This window comes from Oenanthe melanoleuca, chromosome 7, assembly GCF_029582105.1.
Source record: "Oenanthe melanoleuca isolate GR-GAL-2019-014 chromosome 7, OMel1.0, whole genome shotgun sequence".
Taxonomy (NCBI): domain Eukaryota; kingdom Metazoa; phylum Chordata; class Aves; order Passeriformes; family Muscicapidae; genus Oenanthe; species Oenanthe melanoleuca.
This window is the reverse complement of record NC_079341.1, coordinates 9,468,440-9,489,702: the sequence shown is the minus strand read 5'-3', so window position 1 is coordinate 9,489,702 and position 21,263 is coordinate 9,468,440. Positions and strand designations below refer to the sequence as shown.

Sequence of the window (21,263 nt, the reverse complement as noted above, 5' to 3'; positions counted from 1 at the left end):
CAGCAAGGTGTTTATGCTTGACTGGTTTCAACTGCCAGAAGCTGTTGCAGAAAAGTCTGCAGCATTGCTATTCCAGAAATTATGTAGTGCCTGCCTTGCTGCATTGCCTCTTTGCTTTACCTTCTTTTGCTTTTGTTCAAATGATATAGTCCTACCTATATGTTCACATATATATCTCTCTCTGTCTAGTCTATATCTGTGTATCTACGTTCATAGAGATGCCCAAATCTAAAAACATTTAATGTAGAGATGGAATCAGGGTAAGTGGTCTTGCAGAGGAACGAAGCAAGCATCTTGCTGCTAAGAAAATAAAATATTTATTGAGGCCAGAGGTGGAAGTTTACTAGATTAAGGCAGCACAGTGGGAATAGAAAACTAGCTGTGCCCTGAGGATGGGTTTGTAGCTGAAGCAGAGAAAGATATGCTCAGAGTGCAGTTAGCTCAGCCAAACCTAATTAGGTACACAGCACTGTTCATAGACTCTGTCTCCAGTGATTGACACTTCTCTTATGCTCAGGTTGTTTTTTATTAGATGGGTTGGGGGTTTACCAGATGATTTTAATGATCAATAAGTTGAAAATAAATGACAGGCTGATGATTTACCTGGTATAAATCTGGAAAATACATGTATTGTGCTTTGTATTGTCAAGCATAAATTACCATGTTCTTTCCAGGGTGTGATATCTGTTGTGGGAGTAACTGGTTTGTTTTAGGATTCCTCATGTTAGATGAAATTAATGATGATATTTTCTTCTATTTCCCTATTCAGAGTATTATTCAGTACAGGGGAATTTTTGGACACAGAATGAAATACAGGAACAAGAAAAACTCTTTCAGGCAGTAAAGCTGCATTTTTAATCCCAGCAGTGATCTGTCATTCTCTGTTAAAGAGAAGATGCTGGATGTATTTTTAGATCAGCTTAATTCCACTATCTGCATGAGGTTTCTCCTTGCAGTAACAGGAGTAGTGCTCTGCTGTTGTCACCTCATCTGTGCAGAGGCAAGGTGCTTGCTTTTTTCTGAGAGAGGACGGTCTAAGGTTAAGCCAATAATTATGCCAAAACTATATGGATTGAGTAGTATTAGGTCTACAGTAAGAGGAAATGTATTTAGAACAGCATTGCAGGGGACACCTGAGGAGTCAGCCAGAGATTTGCTTCTCTTGAGCTATGGTTTTTCTTCTATTATCCCTTCTGGTTACTGAAGACTTTTATTCACGTGCAGATTACCTGGAGGTGAAGTGTGAAATTGGGCTAATTTAACTCTCCCCTTAGTCCTGCCTCTTGCTGTTTTCCTCAGACTTAGCAACCAGTGACAAGAAATCAGAGGAGGGTATGGGAGTGCATACCAAGAGAGATAACAGTGAACAAATTGTTGAGGAGGTGGTAAGCATCTTTTATGCAGATGGAATTATAATAATGATTGCTTTTTCTTGGCCAAGACAGGACAGATACAGTCATAAAAAGCCATGAGTTTTGAAATTCTGCTAATGTAATTGCTCTTTTGGGCCCCATCTGTTTATACTGATGGGTATACTTTTAAAAGTCAGAATAAAAGGAAGGCCCAAAGTAAACAACCACATGCACTGCCTTACCCTGGAGAGGATCGAAGGGAAAACTCTACCAGCTACTCCACATCTGAACTAGAATTAGGTTCTGATTAATTGGAGCTGCTGCTCTAGAGAAAGGCTTGGTGGGGGTGGGAGGTATGAGTGTGGGTGTGTGTTAGCTACAAACCTCAGTTTTGGGATGCAGTTCAAATATAGCTGAAGACTGGACAGCAGGAGTCCTCAAATTGAAAAATACAATTAAGATGTACAGCATGGGTTTGCTTTACAGAGTGTTTTAAAATGTAGTCCAAGATCATCTCGAGGTAATTAAAATCAAAGGGTCAGAATCAGTTTCAGACAAAATTAAAGAGGTAGCAAACGCTCATAATTATATGTTCAGTCCTTTATTAGAAGAAAATAAAAGGTTTCACCTGAAATGGAAAATGGAAACTAATCTGCAATATGCAAGTGTCACTTGAGTCAGGTGCCTAAAGGAATTGGCAGTGTCAAAAAGCTTTGTGCTCCCACCTTCCCCTTTGCAAAGGTGGGTGGCCAATGCACTGAAGTAGTATTTTAGGGAAAATTCAAAAGGCATTGCTGGCTTGAAGAGTGCCTGAAAGGAAGTGTTTGAGAACATTAAAGTATCTCTTCTGACATGCTTAACCAATTTACTAAGGGACACAGGTCATGAGAGATTTTTTTTATAAATTTATTTATTATTTATTATTTTTACTTATTTAGCAATTTCCAGGCTGTATAATGCTGTCCCTGAAGCTCTTGGGAAGCAGTTCTAACTATTTGTCATTCGTAAGACCCCTCCTCCCACATCCAGGTTTTGAGTAGATTAAGACTCCAGATTTAGATGTCTCTCACTGGTACATCTTTGGGGAAAAATCTAAGAAGTTCCTTTAGCAATAGAGAATTACCTCAGCAATGGCAAACTCTCTAGCAGTTTTAAAATTGAAGTGTGACATACATGGGGATTCCCCATGAATATGTACTGGTGTGAGATGATTTGGCCAGTGATACTTTTATGCTTCCCAGGAGTTGTCAGGTGCTAGATAGAATCTTTTTTGAGAGAATGAATGCTTTGGCATATTGGTCCCATTCTCAGTGAAAGCCTTCAGGCTCCTCACATGCAGTTATTTCAGATTCATGCAGTTGTACAAGGGTTTTCATGCAGGACTGGCTTTTATCTGGAAATGTGTGATATTTTACTGCAGCTCACATGCAGGAAGTTGATTTTCCCTGTATTTATTATGTACATAGAAAGGGGTGCCCTTGCAAAGTCATTGCTTTGAGCAGACAGGCCCTTCAACCTGCATAAAACCTCAGAGATGATGTCTTTTCACCTTAATCAGAATGGAAAACTGAACCTTAACTGACAGGAATATAAAGGAAAAATACTATTCTAGAGCTCTCATTCAGTGATGTCTAAAGGATCATGTTCTGAACATCAACTTGATGTTTCAATTTAACATTAACTGTATTATAAATGATGACATAAAAAAAGAACAGCACAGTGTCATTCCTAGAGCTACTCAAACCCTAGGTAGAGGGACTAAAAGTGACTTAAAACCAGTGATGAATAATGCAAAACCTAGAAGCCATTTAATATATCTGGTATTAAAAATATTTACTGTCTTTGGTTTTTAGTAGTTTTCCTGTATGGACCAAAAAGCCCACTTAATGTTTCAGTTAGACACAATTAATTAACAATATAATTTCTACTGATCTGAGGAACAAGGCTTGTAAATGAATGCAAGTAATTAAACTATGCTAGACAGAGTTAAGACAAGCATGGCAATGACTGAGCTTGGAGCTTGAAATTAGAAGAAAAGAAAATTACAAGAAAATCCCAGTAAGTTACACACCAGGAGAGATGCACAACTGGAAACACAGTACAGAGTTTTTGACAGTTTCACCTTGGCTCTTTGCCTGTAAATCATAATTTCCTGTAGAAGGAAGGAGTAGAACTAATGGTTTTACTTTGAAAGAATTTAATAGGCAGTAGTTCTTTAACACCTGGAATAAGATATTAGTGTCAAAATGGGAACTTAATAGAATTAGAGAGAATAATGAGAATATGCAAATGATGTGAGAGAAGATAATAATCAGAAATACTAAAAAAAAACCCAAACCAACCAACCAACCAACCCACCCAACCCCTCCCCCTAAACATGTCTCTTGGACCAAATAAGATGTCAGAAGGGCAATGGATATAAGAATAAGTTTGATAGAATGAAAGCAGTATTTAAAACCTCAAGAAATCTGAACAGGCTAGACACTCCTTAAAATTTATCAGCATTGATTATTTTGTAATATTCATTCAGTCCCAAATAACTTCAGAATTCCTCCCCCCTTCCACTGAGCACTCCTTTATGCTTTAAAAACATTCATTTCCTTTAGGCCTATCCAGGAGCAACCATCACCTGCCTGGACAGTAATCAGATTATGCTAATGGTGCTCCAGAAGCCCAGCTAAAGTTTTAACCCACTGTGATGTAAAACACCCTTTCTTTTGGGGCAATTCAAGACCCAGTCTGATGCTGTTATCACACAGCTTGTCATTCAGCCTGATACATCATGTGCATATGCAACCTGCCAGGCTGATTTAATTGCATAACTCTGTTTACCTGCAGTTTATCCAAGATCAGACCTTACATGAAATCAAACACTGCCTTTTGTAGAAGTGCATTTGTGAAGAATATCACTTCTGCTCCCTGAATACTTTCCCTCCAAAAACTGTTTTTGGGGGACACTATGATAGTGCCACCCCCTAGATTTGGTACCTGACTTGAGGTAGCAGCCCTTACCTTAGCTTCATTTTAGCTACAGATGATGCACCACTGGCATATTAAATTTTTAATTATGTAACACATTTCTTAATCAAAACAAAATAAAAAAGGAAGAAAAAAAATCACTTTTATGCACACTTAAAACATTCCTTGCCTCATCAGAATGCAAACAGTTTATAATAATCCTTTTTGAATGCAGGTGTTTGATGAATCCATTTGGGCAACTATGTAACCTTCTGCTCTACCACTTTCACATTACTGCTAATCTGTTTAATGTCTAAACCAACCCTAGAGAACAGTTCAAGAGGAAGTGATGCAATTTGCTTGTTTCTTTTGGAGCTGCTTCTGAGCACATGCCATTAACACTTCATACATGAATGATGGGAAAATAGTCATGGTGTGTCATTAAAGACTGGTGATGAACACAGCATATATCTCTCATTCATTACTGCTCAAACACAATAGAGCTGATCCAGCTACATTCTTCTCTTATTCCATACATCATACATGCCTACCTTATTTTTTTTTTTTTTTTTTTGCAATCATCCAGCAGGTCTTTACTTATCAAGCTCCCTATTTGCAAAGTAAATGGCACATACTGGGAGCCAGCCTTGTGCTGTTCATCCAGCTGCTAAGTGCATTTAGTGTGCAAAATGCTTTCACCTCATAAATGCTTTAACACCCAACCCTCTCCAGTGAAGATGTTGCAAAACTTAGAGCATTTTTGAATTAATACAAGAGATGGTCCCATACATCACTATTACATCTGATGCATGTTTCCCAGCCATGAACCGATTTCCTGGAAGAGTATTTTATGCCCACAACAAATTTTAATCTAAAGGTGTGAACCTGTATTTCCATGTTTATTGCTTCTCTTTACAAACAGAAGGATTACATCTCTCTCTTTGCTCTCCCTGGTATTTCACAATCTATGGGAGAGGACAAGCTCGTTGATTTCTTGTAACTCCTGATTTATAAAGTAAGCCAATTTTTAATCCTTGGGTTTACACCTACATCCTTAGAGTTAAGGATTTTGGAGCAAACTTAAATACTTGCTCTGCATCTGTAACTTTCTTAAGAATTCTGTAGAAGTTAATGATGTTTCACCATTTCATAGTCTGGTAACATATTGTCTGCTCAGCAAGGATAACAGAAAGAAATCAGATATCCCACTGTACTTACTGACTGTCCTGGAGATGAGTGGACTCTGTCTTCTCAGGGACGGAAAAGAGACTAGAGATTTTACTGTAATAGATGTAAAGCATTCCTAAGTCACTCCATCCACAGCAGTGCCACAGAAGACTACTGGGACAACATTTTATGGAGAAGGAGGTCTAGAACACGTGGAGGATGTTTACATGATACTGTTACCAGGAACTGACCATGAAGCAGGGCACTTTTTGGGAAAAAGCTTATCATGAAAACTACTTAAAATTCCTGCCTCTGGCTGCCAACGTGGCTTAGTGGATTCCCCTGAGATGATTTACAAACAAAGGACACCAAAGTGTGCAAAGGACGTGGTTATGTAATTGTGAGGCAATTTTTACGCTACAGAAATAAGGTTATAGTAGTAATAAATGATTTCCTTTTTTTTTTCTCCTTGCATCAGACAATAGAACATCAACTATCAAAGAATTACGGGAGTTAATTTCTTTCCTGTTGCTTTTACGTCAGTTTTGACAGGAACTAATTACAGGTAGTTTGCTCAGACATGATACCAATATTCTTTGTGTATCTGCTGGAAAAACTGCACATTTAACTAAATAGAATTAGTATTATAAATGTAATAGAATTAGTGTGATAAACATATCTGAGATACTAAATATCCATCAGATACCTGTCTGTCTGAATAAGCTGCTTCAACACTGCAAGCCAAGTTTAGACACATGCATTTTGCTGTGTTAAATACGCATGTCATTGAAACCAGGGCAGCTGATGGTAGATTAGAATTATTTGTACAGGTAACTGAAACAAATTAAATGTTCCTCATTACAAACCCATATTTGAGTGCTAAGTATTTAATCATTCAGCTGGGGTAGAGTTACATACTTGGATAAAATGCTAGAAATCTGATGCAGCTGTTTGTGAAGACTTACTACGTTTCTCCTGGGCAAAGATTACAGATCAGCATTAATTTTCAAGACCTAATTTAGATGATCGAGGTTACCTTTCACTTTTGCAATACTGCATTCTCTGTATAATATAATGCTTTGCCATAAACATTTTATTACAAGAAATTGTGTGTGGAAAGATTTTTAAATTGTGTGAAAAAACAAGTGAAACATACCTACATAGAGAATATTTTAGTACTTCGAGAAGTAAAAATCATCATGGTTACAAAGCAGTTAGCAGAACTGCTCAAAGAGTATCTCTCAAGTAGATTTCTAGGACAAAAAACAGCAAGTAGCTTACTAAAAATATTTAAATATGAACTGTCTTCTGGATGCTGGACTTTCATTACAGGGTTAAGGCTAATACAGTCCAGGCTGTGTAGAACTGTGAGTTTTCTATTTAAATAATTCTCAAAGTTCTTTCAAAACAGTCAGCAACCTTTTATTTCTTGCACAAAGAACAAATAAACAAACAAACAAAACAAAACCCAAACAAAAAACTCCCCACACCTACCTAGTTTGGAAACAGAATGTTGTGAATACAAATACTCTGTCAAACTCACAGGACTTCAAACACAATCTAGTTGCAAAAATTGACTGATTGAACTAAGAAATAGTTAAGGGATACACATTCAGATATCTACTATAAATGAAATGTAGTTTTATTTTTAGGTGATGAAATGAGCAGAAAGAATACCACTGCTACAGGAGACACAGGAGGCTTTAATGTATGTACAAACCCTGAGTTAATGAGTGATACACATTTTAATGCAGATAGATGTAAAAAGACTTAGGACCAATGAATAGATATTTGCTGATAAGATAGAAACAGATGTGTGTGCAGGACAAGTAAAAATAGACACATCTGCTGTTAAAGAGACACCTAAAGCAGCCAAAATAATTTGGGAAAACATCACTATGTAATGGGCAAAGAAATGCCCAAATTGCCTCTCACATAATAAACATAAGCGGTGGCTTTATTTTTTACTTTTTAAGATCTCCTTTGATAGAACCCTTTTTCTGAGATACACCACAAACCAGACTCGAGATATAACTATATTTCAGAGTGCTCAGGAAAAAAACCAGGAGCTGTGCAAGGAATCCTTTACAGCAGAAGCACATCTGTTGTTTAAGGCTTGAATACTGAAGACACAGAGTATTTAACTTTTGCTGTAATCCCAGTCATTTCAATGCCTCAACTTGTTGAATCTCTCCCTTCATTGCTGTAACTCAGTTGCCCTTGTAACTCACCTTGCATTTACCAACTGAGTTCTGTAAAGGCTGTTTAACAAAGCCCCATATAGCATAAAAGTATAGTCCTTTTAGTACAGACATTTTTTACTGTCTGGAGGATGGTCAGAGAACCTCCAGTTTCTTCATGCTCTCACACAAGAAGTAGCAAGAGAATTAACTTGTTTTGATAAAGGTAAGATTTGGAACATTTAGGATTTGACATGTATACATGTCACTGAAAGAATGAGAGCTCCAAACAGAGATAACCATTAAGGAAATTAATACCAAAGCAAACTTTGCTTTAATAATTTCAGATTTGCTTGGGAAGCAAGGGGAGTGATGGCCAGGATCTGCCATGGGATGTCTTGTCTTGGAGAATGGAGGGTTCTTACCTGTTTTTAGAATGCATTTTAAAACTCTAAGGGTCTTGGGAGATCAATAAAATCCAAACCTCTTCGATTTTGTGGATGAAGTAGGTAGGCTTAGGCCAAGCAGAGTGGGAGAGCTAGCAGCAGACAGCACCATGAAGCATATTCTGTGCCAGTGTTAAACCAATGCCTGTGCTGGCTGTAGAGATTTCAACTACTGGCTTGAGGTTTCTTGGAACCAAGATCAAAGCTCTGATTATATAGTGGCATTAACAATTTAATGTCTTTTTTTTTTTCTTTTCTTTTTTTTTTTTTACAAGAGAGGACCTGTTGCTGTTTGTGATGTTCATCCTGCCAAAATCCAGTTTGGGGTGTTGAACACTCCCTATCCAGAGCAATCTGGTTTTGTTGCCGCCTGTTTTATTGGAAAGAACATCATGCTGCAGGGTATGCATTTAATAGTTAATATACTTATTATCAAGTGCAGCTTTTGCCATCCTCTGCATTTCACAACCAGGTAGCTTGGTGTTGAAGGATCACAAAATTGTAAGTTCTCTGTTTTTTCATGTGGATGCCCACCAGGTGAAGAAGCGAGATTGAGCAAGATCCCAAGCTGTTAGGACAGTCTCCCACCAAGGTCACTGTCAATGGCCACCTAAAGCCACACAGTGGCTTTAACTCTGTCACACAGTCTGATTAAAATCTGTCTAACTAAAATCTAACTCTTTTCTGAGGGCAAAGTCATCTCCACAGAGCCTATACCTGGAGCTGCTTCACTCAGCAGCATTGCATATGAATTTGGCTAAATAGCATTGAAGGAAGGTAACTGAGGAGCTCATTGCATATAGAGGAGTCAAAGCAGAGTGCTGATGCCCAGCAGGAGCAGCACCACATTGGAATCTGGGGCTTCAGCAGATTCTCAGGGAAAGGAGGTGCCACCTCCTCTCATCCAGCAGCTCTCTGGTTTGAGCTGACTGACAGACAGTAGCTGTCTCTGTGACAGTCAATTTTTTGACAGGGAAGCTGCCAGTGTTCAAGGCTGTTGATGGTTTGGAGGAAATGTGTTTTCTGAATTGTGCAGGTGTTAATTCCAATATATTTGGAATTAATTCTCCAGACCAGACACACTTCCCCACTGTAGTGCAAAGCCTATTTCACTCCTATTCAGATAGCAGCAACATGAATATCAAAACTCCATGCTCACAGTGTATTTGAAACCTAGGCTTTTGTGAGCAAGGAAACAACTCACATAAATGTGGAAATGTTTGTTTTACTGTTTTGCATTCCCCCAAGCATTTACCTATGTTACCAATGTTACCAAGGAGCAGCTAAAAGATGATGGTCGATAAGAAATATTTCATAACCAAGGATGCATCTTTTTGCTTTACTCAGAACTCTGAGGGCATCCAGTTCCCAGTGAGTGTGGAAGTCAACAGGAACCCAAGAGCTGAGCTTAGCCTCCCTTTTGGCAAGAAAAGCACCACCTGGTGAAGCACTTTGAGAGGCTGCAAGGAGTAAACTGGTCTGCAAACACGTAGTGAAGCCCTTTGTTCTCACAAAGAATCAGGTGGAGATACTTCCCTGCAGTGACACCAATCAGAGAGGGCCTGAGGATGGCATGAGGGGCAGGATGAAAGGAAGGGATGGTGCTCATGGTACAATGCCCAGCTCCATGTGCTTCCTGCACTGATCCTAGCCAGCTTCTCAGGTACTGAAAAATGATTTGTTTGAAGGTCACCCATTCTTCTGTGCTTAAATAAAGTTTTTGGTAAAGTGTTAGTCATTCACAGAGGAATTAAACTATCAGAGCCATAGTTTCATGCCAAGAAATCATAATATGGTTACTCTGGGCCCAAGTCCAGAGTGAAAGTAGTTTGTACAGCCTAGTTAAAGTACTTGTATAGTTTAAGAATTTTTTAGGCTCTCTTCTATCCTTAAAATCTATACCCATGTAATGCACACATGTTTAAGCATGATCTGTTTGTTTACATACTCTTTAATCATCTGAATTAAAAAGTGTTGCTGCAAACTGCATGTGTTCATAAGAAGTTCATGGAGGCCACTAGATTTAGTGGCACTGTATATTACCTTATCTTGTCCTTTTCTGAAGGAATGTATTCCTGACAATGTTTCCAACTTTTGAGTTAGGAAAAAAGGGACAAAGGAAACAAACATATGGGACAAAGCAGTCACTGATCCTAAATTGGAAAAGCCTCCCCTTTAAGATGGGGCAGTGTGATGATTTGCTGCCTTATCTACATTATACACTGGAACATAGTGCAGAGATCCTGAGGGCAGTACTGGAGCTGAAGGCAGAGCAGCTGAGCAGATGTGGCTCTGTAGGACTGGTCATAGCAGCTGTTCCTCATTGCCTTTGGTTGTGACTGGAAGCAGGGGACAGAGAGGATGGTGCAGGCAACAGATTTGAATTGTGGCTACTCTGGTTAAATATTGGGAAGAGTTAGGTAATTTCTGGTAAAAAGTGAAAATATCTTTCAGTGGAAAAGACATTTTCTTCCACTCACTTAGAAACCTTTCATTATGCCCCCTAGCTCTTTCCCCAAGTTTATCATTATCATCTTTATTTTATGAAGTATGTCTTTTCTTATATTAAGCCCCAATATCTGCCAGTAAGAGGGTCTTGCCTGTCATGCTAAACCAGCTGGAGCTAAATCAGTGTCATGGTCCAAGAGAAGCAGTTTCAGAGGCAGTGGAAGTGCCTTGTTGGAGCACAGAAAATGATGCTTACAGTTCTGCAGAAATGCAACTTCTTTAGGATCTCAATCTCCTTCTAGCATGTTCAAAACAGAAAGAAGATAGAATAAAAGTACTAGCTCTGCTGCAGACTGGATGGAGCTCTAGGAAGCTTTTCTGCAGTTTCCAAAGTTATCCTGTGCTTTTGGAAAGGACTGTTTTGGAAAAAGCTTCAAAGAAAGAGAATCAATCTTTCTTTTAAAGCTATCGATCAGTTTAAATGCTTTAGACTTTCACCACTGCAGACTAGAAAAATTTGATAAAAGCAGTCTCCTGATTAGCCTTTGCTGTTCTCTTCAGCTCCTAAGTTGAACTCTGCTGAAGAGTCTTTAATGTTTGCTGCATGGGCTCCCAAAGCCCTCTGTACCTTCAGATCCACAAACACAGGTTTGGGATTGCAAGAAAGAAATAAAGAATGAGGGAAAGCCAGGAAGTCATCAGTCTAGGAAAAAAGTAAAATTTTAGCTATGGCTCCTCCCAACAACTGATTAAAGGCTATCAGCAGCTTGGCTGGAAAGACTGCTTCCCTCCTGAGCCCCAAGGTAAGCAAACACTGTAAATGCTCTGGGGGAGCGGCAGCAGAAAAAAAGGGGAAGATTTCTCTTAGCATGAACATTTTTGAGATGGCCCAAACAAAATCTGAGTAATACTTCAGCTATGAGATTTGCTGATCTTAGCTATGGATTGGAGCTCCACAGCTCATGACCATGGTTAGGTGAGAGTTTTGTGTGGAATGTTTAAACATAAAAACTGATGTAATATGGCATATGTGTTTGCCAGACAGCAAACATGCATAGAATTTCTTTTGATGCAGGAAGCTTTACCATTCAAAACACTTGCCCCAAATGATGGCTTGAAGATAAGCATTCAGCTTGGAACTGGGCACCATTGCCATGTGGAAAGTACCTGTGAGTTGGACCCAGGTGCAGTATTGAAAATATTGCATTGCCTCTCTGCATCAGTGATCATAAGTGGGAAAACTACCAGCTTGTCATGATATTGAACTGAAACAAAGCAAAGTAAGAACACAGAACCAGCTTCAGTAAGATTCACTGGTTGTCACAAGTCCCAGCATCATCTGGATTTAACAACTACAGATTAGCAGGGTCATTAAAAAAAGCCCAAACAAACAAAACTGAAACACAAGCGAAACCAAAAACCCAACTCAAAACCTCCAAACCACACCCCCAAAATTACAAAGGATAAAACTGTTTTCATTGGAGAGTCTAGAAGAAGCTGTGAGTGGCTGTATTGCCAGGTTTACTCAATATATATTATGTATAATTATTAAGTGACATATATATGAACTCATTTACGAGAAGCTATTAGAAGAGCTAAGGATAGAATACTTGGAATTATGATGCTGAGTCCAAGCTATCTGTAGGTCCATATAAAGCTACTGAAAACCTACAGCTAATTACAGGCCATAAACAAAGCTGAGAGCAAGCCAGCACCACTAAGAAAAAAAATAAAAGAAAGGAAACCAACGCCAAAAACTCCACCATAGACTAACTAGGAATGGCAGAATAAGTTAGGATGTAAAAGGCATGAATATCACAGCACCAGCATCACACAGTAACTCCAAAACAGAGGCTGGATAAAGAGTAGAGAGGAAACCTTTGCCCCACACCAGCTAGGAAAGCGAGTTAATGCCATGACTGAGGTGTTCAAACACTGACTAACCATGGTTATCCATTCTCTGCTGTACCAGTACCACACCCCACCAGCAAGCTGAGTGCAAAAACCCCATCCCAACCCAAAACCCCCAACCCTTGGCAGGCCTAGATAGAAGTGTGGTACAACAGGAGATATTCTGATGCTTCCTGTCATTGCAGTTACAGCCACAGTAAAGTCAAAATGTGTCTTTAATTGAAAGTAGTGGAAGACAACATGTTGAGCTAGGCCTTTTGTGAAAGTCCATTTGTTGCAATTAGATTTCAGTAGGCATTGGGCACCTGGGCTTTACTGGATTCAAAAATCTCAGCCTTAAATTTTTGCTATAGAGGTTTAAGGGAGAATTTTTGCATGTTATTGAGAGTAAAGTTAAGTGGATTTCAGAGAGAAACTTTCCAGAAATCAATACTAATTATGTTGCTTTGGTAGTAAGAGATCAAAAAAGTCATTGCCAGATTAAACATACTTTTCATTTTTTGGAGGCTTTGCTAGATCACATGGCTCAGGTAGTTAATTTAAAAACTAGCCCCTCTGAGTTTCCCACTTTGCTGTACAGATAATGAGCAATTCTAAATGCAGTTGGTCATTATGCTTTTGTAAACTATTTGATCTCTTAACTTTTCTTGATAAAACTGTAAAACAGATAAATGGATCAAATATTATAGAGCATTTTAATATTCAGAACAACAAAAAACCCACAAAACCTTTACAATCCATCACTAGTTAAGTCTGAAGATTCAGTTCCTTGAATTAAATTTTTCTGCCTGACACTTAAAATTACTTTCACTTTTCAGCCCATATCCATAAAATATTACTCGTCATAAAACAAATCAAAACAAATTATATATAATAGATACAGAAAGAGACAAGAACAAAAAGGAAAAGCAAAGTCTGGTTACTAGTGCCATTTCCAGTGGAGAGATGAATTTTAAGAAGGCATGACTAATTATTGGTATTAAAAGTTGAATTATAACTATGGAGGTTCTAAACAGAGCCAGCATCTGTGGCTTAATTAATGATGAGAACAGCTGGGAATATGGACAGAAAGGCTGAAGGAATGGTAATGGCTACTGGCACTTGACATGAGTAAGTGACAAAAAAGGATATGATTGTTGTTGTTCCTTGCTTCATGTTCTTTGGAGTCAAAAAGCTAGAAGGCATTTTGAAGTTTCTTTCTTTCCAACTCATACCTTATTCATCCTGACATTCTAAACTCACACATCTCTTGCTAAAATTCTTTAACATCTAGAGGATGACAAATGCTTTATAAGTTTGATATAAAAATTGCCCCTTTATGGCATGGCAGCAGCAGGGAGATGGGCCTGGAATTCAGTTTCAAACAATCACAATGCCAACACAATGGAGAGCCCCAGGTCCAGCTGGGGTTGGTTTATGCTTGTCACAAGATTAGCAGTGAATGCATTTTAAACTGCTGACAGTGGAATCCCAGGCAATTTCTTTTTCTCCATGCAGCATTTGTTAACCTCAGTTACTATTCTAAAGAAGTGACACGATCCAGGTTTATTTATGTATATGATCTGTTCCAGCAATCTGTTAAATCATATGTTTACATTTTGAGTAAAGGCCCAATGACTAAACTTTATTCACCTCTTCCAGTGCAACTTTAGCAAGAATTACTGCTGATAGTACCTCACGATATTTTAAAATACACTACAGTTAGGTTTCACACCAGAGTAAGATCAATCTGCTGTTACTGAAGAGCCACAATATTTACTGCAACTTGACTGTGAAAATTCCCATTTATTAAATCTTTTAACCTGTAGATCAGCAGCTCATTTCTCCACATTTCTGTGTGCTTACCATTAGGTCAGCAATAGTGTTCTCAGAAGTGGATGAATTATTTGGAACGCTCCCAGGGATGCAATGCTGCCACATAACAATGCAGATACACACAGAGGATTAAAGGCAGTGATACAGGCATGCAGGCAGCTTTGCTCTAAACAGGGGCAGACAGTCCCTGCAGGATCAGCAGAAGGCATTTCACTTGCACACACAGATTTATAGAGCTTTACATATGAGGTACTCAGTGGACTAAACAAGATTATTTATCTGCATAAAATAAGCAGGCATGGAAACCTTCAAAGCCTATGGACTCAAGTTTCTGCCCACCTGTTCCCCAACCAAACATGTTGGATTTTGACTTCTCTAAAGGCCCCAGATTTGTAACATGGAGTGTAAAATAGTGTGTGCCTTATTCACTGGAGAGAGAAGCAGTGAAATGGACTTCATCTAGTTAGGAGCTTTCATCTTAAGAGATGACATTCAGTTCTCCCTGTACACGTTTCTGACCCTAAAATTCATGCTGTGTATCAGGAAACTTCAGAGCCTGTGCTCGAGGTGCTGCCACAATATGTCCTGTGTTTCAGTAAAAAAAAAAACAGAATTTATTTCCCTAATGCTCTAAGGCTTTCTGTTCTCATTTGAGTTTTACACTGAAGAGTCAATCCAGTTTCCTTGATGCTATCAGTGTTTCTACATGGAAGCAGATTTCTTCCAAGACACAGTATGTCTTTTTTTCACTCAGATTCTGTCTCAGCTGCATTACCTGACTACAGGGCCAGGTAAAGAGTGTCAATGTAGATATTACTGTGATTCATTTGGCAGACAGCTATTTGTAAAAGATTGTAATTTTACTGTGTGCTGAAACCACAGTTCAGCCAGTCTATGAGCAAAGACTTGCTTTCTCGTATTTCAGATTTTCAACTTGCAGCCTGCTCCCCAACACACTGTTAATTAAGGGCTGATTGTATTTAATCTTCATATTGCAAAGGTTTTATGGTCTTGCTTTGTATAGTGCATAGTATTTAGACAAACAGTGAGCTGATCTCAGCTGGCTTGTCTGGATGCTAATGATGTAAATATACATCGCTGGAGAGGAGGTTGTTCTCCTCAGTTACACTGACACTGAATCAAAAGCCAGTTGTATGCATCAGTGGTCAGATCAGGCACTGTCTAGTGATGAATATTTTGGTTTGGACCCAGCAGAACTAATGTGAGATAGGATATTCTGCATGTGCCTTGTATTAAAAACAAACGAAAACCAAACCAAAACAAAAAAACACCTAAAAAACCAAGTCCATAAAAAACCCCAAACCCCCCAAACAATGACAAGGAAAAACCTGACACATAGGATATCCTACCATTTTATCATTTCTCAGCTGCAAGATTCAAAGATCAGATTATGAGAGAATTGATGCTAAGGAAACTTGACTAATCATTTGTTACCACAGAGGAATTCTACTGGGAAGGGGAAAGAGGGCTAGCAAAACCAGAAGAAAAGGAATCTGACTGATGAAGGTGGAAAATGAAGGAACAATTCAAGATTTCACACATGCCAACCCATAACTTTCAACTGCTCCATTTTTTGCATTTGTTTCAGGCTCTGATTAAGACTTTTGTTCCTTCACTGGGACACTGGTAATATTTCTTTCACTGCTGTTTACTCATGTAGACTCTAATGAGAACCTAGAGTGCTGTTTTTACCTTCATCAGGTAACTCACACCTGTGTTCTCTCCTTTTTCTGTCGTGTGCTGCTCTCTATCCTTCCCTTGACCATCAGTGCCACCCCTGAAGATCTTGATTCCCTTTCTGCTGCAGAAATCTGTTTTCTCTCTGAATCATGACCATGTTACTACACCTTTTGTGAGCTTCATGTTAGTAGATCACCATTAGCTGAAGTAATAGCAAGGTTCAAGCCACCTGTAGGTCAAGGAGGTCAAATACATCTCCAAGTCCATTTCCATTACTTCACTGTAAGAAGCAGAAGGAGCTCCAAGACTTTCAAGGTAATTTCCTGCTCTGCATGAGATTCCTGGAATGTTGCTTGTGTGTGACTTCCATACTCTCTTTTGTACTAGCCCAATTTTGTATTCATTCTCCACTATCCTTGATTTATTTCCCTAAAACTTGTAAACTGGAAGATTATTGACTCCAGCCTTCTCATTTCCTTACACCAACATTTAAGCTGAACATCTGTGGCTCAGTTGTAATGTTAATAAATATTTGAATACAGGAAATGGGATACTGTACTGCTAATGTATCTCCACTCAGTTCTTACAATAAACATCTCTTCCACATCTCCTTTCCTCCCCACTGCATCTGCCATGATAGATAACCCCTCAAAGCTTTGCCCTCCTACAAAGAAACTGGAAAGAGAAAGGGGAACTAGCTGCTCCATCTATCAAGCTTCCCTCTGGCCCAAAGCTGTGTACACTCCCACAGGGGATCTTTAGTGGAAGCACATTTTGTGCTGCAGAACATGTGCTAGTTTACATCCTGTTTTCATTTCTGCAGAAAATTCACCTCCTAACAGTAATGGAGAGAGTTTCTGTAATCTCTTGATTGGCCAGCTATATAAGAAGCCATGTTCTTTGAGCAACACAAAAACCTGGAGGTTGGAAATGGGCACAAGATGCATTACTATGCACAGAGTGCTGTGCAGACCAGCAGGATTACCTCTGGAGACTTTATTAGGAAAAGCAATTATTGATTAACCTGCACAGAAATATATACCCAGTGCAGTACTTCCAGCTGATTCCTGCCCTTTGCCTCTGTGCTGTCACTTTTAAAACACAAAGAAATTACACCTTACTGATGTCTAATTATTCACCATCTCCACTACCTTTGCACCACTTGGTGCAGCCATTTCCAGCAGCACCAATCAATAGCAATACCACATTTCAGAGTATCTGGTACTCCATCTTTCTCTCACCTTTGTATTCAGCTCACTCATTTGATAAATTCTGTGGCCTGGTAGATTAATAGCTTCCTTTACTAATGTAGGAGTTTTTGCTAGTTTTATCTTTTCATCTCTAGAAGTCCAGCCAAGAATATACTGAAAACTTCCTTTTTCCTAGGTCTTATTTTTAATTACTTATTTTTAGCCAGTAACAACTCTATAAGGTTATGCAATTGTCCATGAAAATCTAGTCTGACATACATTTTACTAATGATGATGAACCAAAATGAAGGAAAGAAAATCTTATTATTACTATTTCACAAGATTAATAATATTTGATACGAAGTTACAGAGAAACAGATGCAGTGTTCTATACTATTATCCAGTATGTACCAAACACTCTTCAAAAGCATCCTGCATTTCAGATGTTAAGATGTAAACCCTCCAAGAATAAAATCTCATTTGTCTCTCTCACTCAACCAGTCTCATAACAGGTAAGTGAACACATAAACATAAACATTACAGATAAAACATAATGTGAATTGGTTAATGTCAAAGCTTGTAATATTAATATGTGTTAATGTGCTTGCTCATCACTCCTCTCTCACAAGGCACATAATTGTTTATCATCTGGGCTTAAACATTCTGTGCCCAGTGCATGGCTGAGTTGGGACTTTTTTTTCTTTTTAAATGGGTGTGTGAGTATGTGTAAAGCTCTGCCAACTCTAGAAATTTACCAAGAGTTATGGTAACAATTTTCTGTGTCTCACAGAGCAGACTGTATGTACAAAACAAAATGAGAGAATGAGAGAAACACATGTCAAGGAGGGATCCTGTGCTGTTTCAAGAGAAAAAAGAAAAAACCCAACCAAGTTTGGCCAAGTTAAAAGCTTTTGATAGAAGCTCATAAATACAATTTGGATTCTTCTGCCCCAGCATCTAAGTATCTGACTGTGATACAGGTTTACACTTGTTGATTGTGCCCAGCTTCCTTAAAATTCCCAGCACTTATTGGCTCTATTGACAGCTCTTCAAACTAAAAAGTGGAAAAGATGGACATTTCCAGTGGAGCTAATTTTGGATCTGGGCAGGCACTGAATGCCTGTCCATTTTTCCTAAATTCTTGAATATTATTTTTTCTATGATAGTTGGACTTGATGATCTTAAAGGTTCTTTCCAACCTTATCAATTCTATAACATTCTATGACATTCAGGAAGAGGAGGAAAATTTTGTTTTTTTGTTTTAAAACAGAAGGTCTGAAAGTATTTTGAAGAGGAATTAAGTGAAATGAAAGTCAAGGTGCTTGACTTATAATTTTGGGAACAACCCTTGTACTAGCTAGGTCCCATGCAAAACTGTGTAGAAAATGAGTCTGCAAGTTCTCCTGCTGCTATTTTTTTTTTTTTTGGTGGAAAATGATGATAATGACTTAAAAATAAATGGGTGTCCTCTACACTCGTTGAGAGGAATGTAAAATTATATCCAACCCCAGCATCCTTCTCACTCTGCAGGCCAACAAGAGAGAACAGCACAATGGGCTGTACAGAGTCTTATCTTCTAAATATTACACTAATATCAACAATATGCAAATGAGTTCCCACTTTTAAAGTTAAACATAGTAATTCAATCTATCCTATCCTGAGTCAGTATATAAACTGTGGGCTTTATGGCATCTTGAAACTTGTTGTTCTTACCTCTTTTACAGTCCTTTTCTGGTCTTTGGCCCTCCACAACTCAGTTATTTCAGGGCTTTCATTTCCATAGTGTTTGAAAATGGCAGCTGTAGAAATAAAGCTGGCTCTTCATTTACTGCTCTCCTGCCCCTGTCAAATCCCATTAAGCAGGGGGAAACTGTAGAGTGTACTTCATCACAGGATCCCAGTTTCAAATCAAGAATTAAGAAGAGGAGTTGTGGGCTTCCTGTGCCCATTATTGTGGGATTCCTATGCCCATTAATCCACAACTAGTGGTGGATTTGGTGTGGCATGTTACTCACTCTAGCCCTGACTTCCTTGTGACCCCCAGTGTGCACATAGCAGTAATCCTGCCTTTTGGGCAGCAGGGAAAAGCCCAGACTGCATCTCACCCAGGTAGGAGGAAAGGCAAGGCTGCCTGAACTGGGCTGCTTTGTTTGCCACATTGCTGGGTTTTTCCCTGGCTGTATTGAACCTTGTTTTGTTTTAGCCATTGTTCAGGTCTTGGCTGTACAGGACTTATGTTCTACATCTCTATTTTTTCCTGTAATTTACTGGTCTTATCAGTAAAGATGGTTCCCTGTGGAACAGCTATATTTAGTTGATTTTGGATTCAGTTTTAGTCTTATAGTGACAGCTGTGCCCTCAAAAGCAGCTTGTAAACAGTTCCATGGAAAGGCATAAAGCACTCCAGGGGCTCGCCAGAAGAGGAAATAGGGCCACAAGTGTAGGACAGATAAGATCCCTAAGGGGATAAAATAAGATTTAACTACAGAGACCAACCATTTCAAATAAATGAGATTATGATAATAGGCAACATGAAGGTAGGCAAGGGGTTTTGGGGAACCACACAGATGAGCTTTGGGTGACGTGTATTAAAGAAGAAAGCTGTGGTGCAGACAATCAGAAAGCCAGGTGCACTGCTTCATACAGAAGAAGAAAAGTGAGATTTTCACTTTGTTAAATAGTAGTGGAACAATTAGGAGAGGAGAACAGCTCTTTAGTGAGCTGTTGCAAAAAGCTGGTTTAAAAATTACTTCATTAGCAGCATAGAGCAATCCTGTTGGAAGGAGAGAAGCCATATTCTTGCCCTCAGACTCACATCCTTAGCTTCTCCTACTCTACTTTCCCATGTTTCTTGTGGCACACTGTGCTTGTTGTGAGAAGCCCCTGCAGCTTTTCTGAAACCTCATCAGGACCAGCCTGGGCAGCACTGAACGTATCCATGGGCAACTTCTCTAGCACTCACTATAGGAACTCTTCCCTGCTCATAAAACTTCAGGGAACTTCACTAAATTTAAAAGCTCTCCTACCAATTGGTTAAAAGTGTCCAACATCTCCAAAGCTGTGAAAAATGAGGCAATATAATTCTAAAAACATGGGTTATTTTAGGTCCTTGTCTTTGCATTCTAATGAAGCCTGCAAAATTATGTACCTTCTGCACACCTGTTATAAACACCAGAAGTATTTGGCTGGTGGTTCTTTTCTCCCAGTCTCTTTGATTTCCCCTACAAAGTTTTGCAAGCATGCCTCATGACAGGAAATCCAAAAATATTTGCTACCTTCTCTGCAAAACCTATTTTACCTGGATTAATTTTACACTTCTGATAACACTCTGCTAAGATTCCTCTGTAGTATCACGATTACGAAACGTTCCAGTAATAACAAGGAACAAACATTTGTTCAAACATTTTTGGTCTTAATTCCCACAGATTTCTTAGAAGAAAAATCCAATCCCCCAAAAGGGTAATGCTTCAATCCCTTATGAGGTTGGAATATGTGTCTAGACAGATGGAAAGAGGGTATGTGAGAGCTGTATTTGCATTGAAGGCACAGGTATATTTTTAAAGCAACCTCAAAACATTTGTTTGCTTCAAGTAATTTGGTGATCTGTTATTTTATATGTTGTCACAGGAATTCATCCTGGTTTTCAGCAAGGAATGGCATCAAGCAGAGAGGAAAAATTACTGTGTGGCCACCCAGCCTTGGCTTTTTGCACTGGTCATTGGCCAATCCATCTGCACTTCGACATGGCACTTGGTCATCTTGACCTATTAGAAAAATCCACTTGAGGCTGATGTGATTTGGTTCACATCACTTCACACTTCATCTGTCAGCATGGTCTCAGGCAAAGTTTGGGGATTTCACCAAAGAAGGGGAGGAAGCCTAAGGTATGGTATGGTATGGTGAGGTATGGTACCTGGCCCAGGTATGCAAATAGTTACTGTCCTATGTAATCCAAAATTTTGGACATTTTTCTGTAGCTGGTTTATTCTGGCTTACATCATTATAAATACACAACATATTTAGGAAAAAAATAAAACTTGTTTTCTTTCTCTGTATTTTTCCAGTGAGTTTGTTCCATTTTGCAGTATGAAAAAA

General features: G+C 38.8%; 1 protein-coding gene across 1 annotated transcript in view; it reads left to right on the top strand.

Annotated features, from left to right (window-relative positions):
* Positions 1 to 21,053, top strand: part of LOC130255611 (sterile alpha motif domain-containing protein 1-like) — a 33,037-nt gene extending 11,984 nt beyond the window's left edge. Inside the window, exon 2 of the mRNA XM_056496511.1 lies at positions 20,796 to 21,053. Within this exon, the coding sequence (XP_056352486.1) occupies positions 20,796 to 20,953 (158 nt within the window). The 3' untranslated portion in view covers positions 20,954 to 21,053. The remainder of the gene's footprint in view (positions 1 to 20,795) is intronic.
* Positions 21,054 to 21,263: the final 210 nt, after the last annotated feature.